General features: G+C 38.6%; 2 protein-coding genes across 2 annotated transcripts; both read left to right on the plus strand.

Annotated features, from left to right (window-relative positions):
• Window positions 1–609: 609 nt before the first annotated feature.
• On the plus strand, window positions 610–1,949 carry LOC108037439 (sulfotransferase family cytosolic 1B member 1-like). The gene is made up of 4 exons (XM_017113994.1): window positions 610–948; window positions 1,070–1,530; window positions 1,592–1,655; window positions 1,708–1,949. Exons 1-4 carry the CDS (start codon window positions 626–628, stop codon window positions 1,841–1,843), a joined length of 984 nt encoding a protein of 327 aa, XP_016969483.1. The 5' UTR covers window positions 610–625; the 3' UTR covers window positions 1,844–1,949.
• A 2,043-nt stretch (window positions 1,950–3,992) lies between these two features.
• Window positions 3,993–5,595, plus strand: LOC108037438 (UDP-glucosyltransferase 2-like). The gene has a single exon (XM_017113993.1). It carries the CDS (start codon window positions 4,017–4,019, stop codon window positions 5,583–5,585), a length of 1,569 nt encoding a protein of 522 aa, XP_016969482.1. The 5' UTR covers window positions 3,993–4,016; the 3' UTR covers window positions 5,586–5,595.
• Window positions 5,596–5,969: the final 374 nt, after the last annotated feature.

Genomic DNA, 5,969 nt, shown 5'->3' on the forward strand with positions numbered 1-5,969 from the left:
TTTGAATTTGATTATATATGCCAATTTTTTAAACAGATTTTCTAGTATCTTTTTTATAGCCTTACAGAGATTATTATAATTCAGAAAATGAATCATATAAAACTGCCACAGGAAAAATCGGAAGAAGTCATAAATATTTATGAATAATATTCTGTAAGTTATGGCATTTCCAATCGTTCAGTTATATGACAGCTATAGGATATAGTCGGCCGATCCTTATGAATTTTGGTAGGGCGGATTGACTGGCCAAATATAAAACCCATATAAAATCCCAACTTCCTAATCTGGTTCTAAGCTGGAGAGTTTACCGAAGGCTGGTTGACCCTATTACTTAACACAATTTCGGAGCAAAGTCTGATAAATCTTGGTGAACAAGTTTATTAACGAAGTTAATAATAATATACAAGAAAAATCAACGTAAACAAATTTGTTTGGGGCTTGTTTTCTAAAGCGGACAAGTTTTTAAATTCGGGTCGATTTTCTCTGCTGAAAATGTTTTCGTAATTTACTTATTTATTCATTTATTCATTACATAATAAGATAAGATACTCTTGTAATGATTGAATAAAAAGCGAGGCGCGGCTGTCAGCAAACGCAGTCTAAGATTTTCTGAGGTGCAGTAATCATGTACTCGAAAAAATTTGTTGGGCAAGGGCCCACCGCTCCGATGATTCAACTGGGGGTTAATGGACCAAATGGACTAGGTCCTGAATGGTTACCCTTGAAACAGGATTGGAAGCAACGATGGTGCACACTAACCGGAGAATATACGGATGAGTTTGCGAAGCGAATTCATGACTTCAAAACACGGAGCACTGATGTTTTCGTCGTGTCCTTGATGAAGACGGGTTCTACTTGGGTGCAGGAATTGGCTTGGCTTCTGCTAAATAAAATGGACTTTCAACAAGCCAGGAAAAGCTATGGTATGGAGCGCAGTCCCTATTTAGAGTGAGTAAAACCAAAAAATTTTAATTCAAATAAGGCCGATAAATGTAAATTTGGCCTAAACTTGAGATTTAAATACCACAAATATTATTAATTTTTTCTAAACACAATTTTTGGTATTAAGGCATTCGGGCGTTATTAGTACGACCAAAGTGGATTCGATAGATGCGTGCGATAAACTTCAGAGTAATCCTCGATTACTTAAATCCCATTTACCTGCACAACTTTTGCCTCGAGGAATCTGGAAGCATGGACCTAAAATTATATATGTGGCTCGGAATCCGAAGGATGTCGTGGTTTCTACATATCACTTCTTGACTGGACTGAATTGTTCCAAATGTAGTTTGAATGAATTTGTGGACTATTTTATCGCAGATAAGATTGACTTTACTTCATATTGGGCGCACGTTATCGACTTTTATAGAATGCGCGACGAGGATAACATTTTTTTTGTTACCTACGAGGAAATGAAACGAGATCTTGAAGATGTGATCAAAAGACTTTCAAATTTCTTATGTTGCGAAGTGCTGAGCAAAAGTGAAATGGAGGAACTAATTAACCACTTGAGCTTTGAGAATATGAAAAGTGAGTAGACTCCAGAAAAGCGGAGTGAATTTATCTATGTAAAGAAAATTGTGTTTTTTAGAGAGCAAGTTCGGCAACCACACCACATTTATGCAAGATTGTCATCAGCCGACGAATAAGTTTGAGTAAGTTTTATATTAACTTTCAATTTGACACCTAAAACTATTATGTGATTAGATTCCTGCGCCGTGGCATTGTTGGCTCCTACGAGGATGAGCTAAGTTCCGAGAGCCAGGAAAAAATTAACCAAATGTCTCTCAGCTTTCTGAACGAATATGGAATCAGTGAATCTGATATTTTTGGCCAAATTTAAATACTTTTTGTAATACAGTACGGTTGTTAAAATTTATACTTTGAATTGATGACTCCAAATTCAAGACATCACGCTTTTTTTATACATTGAAAATAAAATTATGAATCGTTTTGCTTACACAATAGAAAACTGAAAACATATTTTAACCAGTAGTTTACCTTTTATTAAGATAGGAATTTTATTTGAGACTGCTACATTCAATGGCGTATTCTATAAATTTTTGTTTTTGGGCAAGGTTATATTGTCATAACCTTGGAATCTCTTTGTCTAATTTTCTAACTAATGTATCTACTAAATACCAATTTTACTGATGCCCACCACTTAAAGCTGTTCGATCGTTGACTTTCATGCCAACGATCCATTTACAGTTGAAAGGACCTAGTGACCCTTAAGTCAGGATTAGAACAAACAATGGTGCCCGTTGACTGATCTGTACAGGGAAAAGTTTGCTTTAGAAACACTAAAGTTATGGCATTTCTGATCAATCCGTTATATGGCGGCTATAGGATATAGTCGGCCGATCCTTATGAAATTTGGTAGGGCGGATTGATTGGCCAAATATTAAACCCATATAAAATCGCAACTTTACAAACATTTCCGATCGTTCAGTTATATGGCAGCTATAGGATATAGTCGGCCGATCCCGGCCGTTCCGACTTATATACTTCGTTCCTTTAAGACGGTGTGCGCAAAGCCGATTTAAAAGTGGCATATCTCTTAAGACTTGGGGTTTGATTCTGAAAAAATCTGCATTCAAATTTTAACGTTCATCCAATTTTTGACCCACTTTCATGTCATTTATTTCCAATTTTCCGATGTGTTGTAAAAAGGTGACCCACGACTGGACTTCCGGAGTCCATAACTTTACCAAATTTAAGCCGACTTTAAAGTGACATACCTCTTAAGACTTGTTAATTCATCCTGAAAAAATCTGCATTTAATTTTTTCATTTTAACGTTAGTCAAATTTTTGATTCATTTTCTAAGTTTCCGGCGACTTGCAAAACGGGAACCCACAATTGGACTTCTAGAGTTCATAACTTTACCAAATTTAATCCAATTTCAAAAAGTAACATACCTCCTAAGACTTGTGGTTTGATTGTCTAAAAATCTGCATTCAAAATTTTCATTTCAGCGTCAGTGAAATTTTTGACTCATTTTCATGTTTCCGATGACTTGCAAAAGGGTAACCCACAATTCTTTCTATGTTTCCGATGTGTTGTACAAAGGTGACCCAGAACTGGTCTTCCGGAGTCCATAACTTTACCAAATTCAAGCCAATTTTAAAGTGGCATACCTCTTAAGATTTGTGTTTTGATTCTGAAAAAATCTGCATTAACATTTTTCGTTTTAACGGTGATGAATATTTCGACCCATTTTCATTTTTACGTTTCCGAAGATTTGTAAAAAGGTGACCCACAATTGAACTTCCAGAGTCCATAACTTGACCAACTTAAGCCGATTTTAAAGTGATATACCTCTTTAGTATTTAAATGTTTTTTATTTTTTTTTCTGAATGCACAACATCTTGAAAATATTGTGTTAAAGTTTTAGATCGATCCGAGTAAAGCTTCCGAAGTTATGGGCAGTTGAACGTAGGTAAGTTGGCTCGTTTTGTATGGGTGTCCAAAACTTTAAAACGCTCTCCTGAAAAGTTACCCTTCTTAAAGTCGGTGTACACGATCCTGCAAATCCAGTTGTTCTCAACTAAATTCCTCAGGTAACGCCGTGGAGTTTTTTTTTTTGTGAATCTTGTTCTTTAACTAATGCAATTGGATTTTTATACCCGTTACTCGTAGAGTAAAAGGGTATATTGTATTCGTGCAAAAGTATGTAACAGCTCACATCAACAATTGTAGCGACAATAAGGGAATGATAATTATATGTGCTAGTCAACGTATTTATAAAATGAGCTGAAATTGGAATACAGGGTAATTCGAGCGTAACGTATACAAATTAAGACGGTTAAGTTCAAAATTTTATTTTCACCAGCAACAGGTTTGTACAGTAGTAACTGGTTAAAGTTGATCAATAAAAACCGGAAAAGTTAGGAAATGCAATCGAATGAAATAGGCGCGACTTTCCCTATTATTTTATAAAATTGATTTTCAGTTTCATTTGGACTCAGTTTCGTTTTACTATTGGTCGGATTAGGTAGACAAAATTTTGATAAAATGTTACCGGTTCGCTCCGTTGTTTTATGTGTTCTCGCAGTAGTAGCTTCCACCCAGGGAGCCAATATACTGGGGATCTACAGCGACCTCTTTCCCTCCCACTTAATCATCCACATGTCCACGGCCAAGGCTCTGGCCGAAGCAGGACACAACGTGACCGTGGTAACAACAATCCAGCCCAAGGTGATGCACAAGGACATCCACCTGATTGTGGTGCCCGTCACGGAGGAACAGGAGCGCACTCTGGGAAAAGCGATGGCCATCATGGCCGGGAACAAGAACGACGTCATCAGCACAAGGTATCTCCTCCTAAATGAGCTGGATGTGATGATCAGGAACCAGGCTGATCTGCTTTCCGACCCGAGATTCCTGAGCATTTATCAGACTAAATTCGATTTGTTGATTTTGGGCTCCTTCTACAACGACTTCCAGTTGGGAGTTGCAGCCAAGCTGAAGGTTCCTGTGATCGTCGATTGGATGATACCGTCCAACAACGTGATTGACGGGTTTGTGGCTAATCCCTCTGAGATCTCCTATGTACCCAATGCATGCACCTATGCCAGTGCTCCCATGAGCATTCTTAAACGGGCTGAGAACTTGGCCAATCACCTGATTCTCAATTACTTGACCCGGCGATTTGATTACAAATTTACTCGCATATACAATGAAATTTTTACAGAAAGAGATTTTCCAACTCTAAAAGAGATGAAAAAGAATATCTCATTAATCTTTGTGGGTTCACATTTAATCAGCGACCGTCCAATTCGACCACTGGTTCCTGCGATTGTTGAAATCGGAGGAATTCAAGTGAAGGAGACACCAGATCCGCTGCCCACGGACATTGATCAGTTTCTAGAAAGGTCCACCATGGGAGCCATCTTCGTCTCATTTGGCTCCAACATCAAGAGTCATATGTTGAAGCCGGAAATCGTCCAAATCATGTTTACAGTCCTGTCTGGCCTAAAACAAAACATTATCTGGAAGTGGGAGGACTTGGAGAAAACGCCAGGCAATGCCTCAAACATCCTGTACAAGGACTGGCTGCCCCAAGACGATATCCTGGCTCATCCGAACACCAAGCTATTTGTCAATCACGCCGGAAAGAACAGCGTTACCGAATCCCAATACCATGGTGTACCTATGGTGGCCATGCCCATTTTCGGAGATCACCCCGTGAACGCTGCCATATTGGTGCAATCGGGATACGGCGTGGCCCTTGACCTGCTCACCATTACGGAAGACGGTTTCGGCAAGGCCATTAACGAAGTCCTGGGGAATGAAAAGTATGGGCATGCAGTTCGCAAATTCTCCGCTCTGTACAGAGATCGACCCCAAACTCCACGGCAGTCGGTTGTTTTCTGGACGGAGTACGTCCTGAGGCATCATGGTGCGCCCCATTTGCAGAGTCCGGCGGTCCACATGAGCTTCATTGAGCTCCACAACCTGGACATCTATGCTCTATTTGTGGCGATCTTAGTCCTTCTTGCTCTCCTCGCCCGACTGGTCGGGATTTACGTAGGTATTTGGTATTTAAAAATAAAAGTATTTAAAACTAAGAAATTGATTTAAAATATCTAAAGATAAGAACCTGAATTATTTGAAAGGAAATAAATTAACCTTGCAAAAATATTTTAAGTATTTTTTATATCAAATAGTTGCCTCAATTTAACTAATTGATCGGAAATGCCATAACTTTGGTGTTTGTAAAGTTAGGATTCTTTTTGGGTTTTCTATTTGGCCAATCAATCCGACCTGCCAAATTTCATAAGGATCGGCCAACTATATTCTAAAGCCGCCATATAACTGGTTGAGCGGAAATGCCATAACTTTGGTGTTTGTAAAGTTAGGAAGTTGGGATTTTTTATGAGTATTAAGAATGCATCATATGAATAATTTTGGAGAATATAATTTACGGAATATTCTGCAAGGGTATATCAGCTTCGGCTTCGCCCG

This window comes from Drosophila rhopaloa, unplaced genomic scaffold (assembly GCF_018152115.1).
Source record: "Drosophila rhopaloa isolate 14029-0021.01 unplaced genomic scaffold, ASM1815211v1 contig_96, whole genome shotgun sequence".
Classification (NCBI taxonomy): Eukaryota; Metazoa; Arthropoda; class Insecta; order Diptera; family Drosophilidae; genus Drosophila; species Drosophila rhopaloa.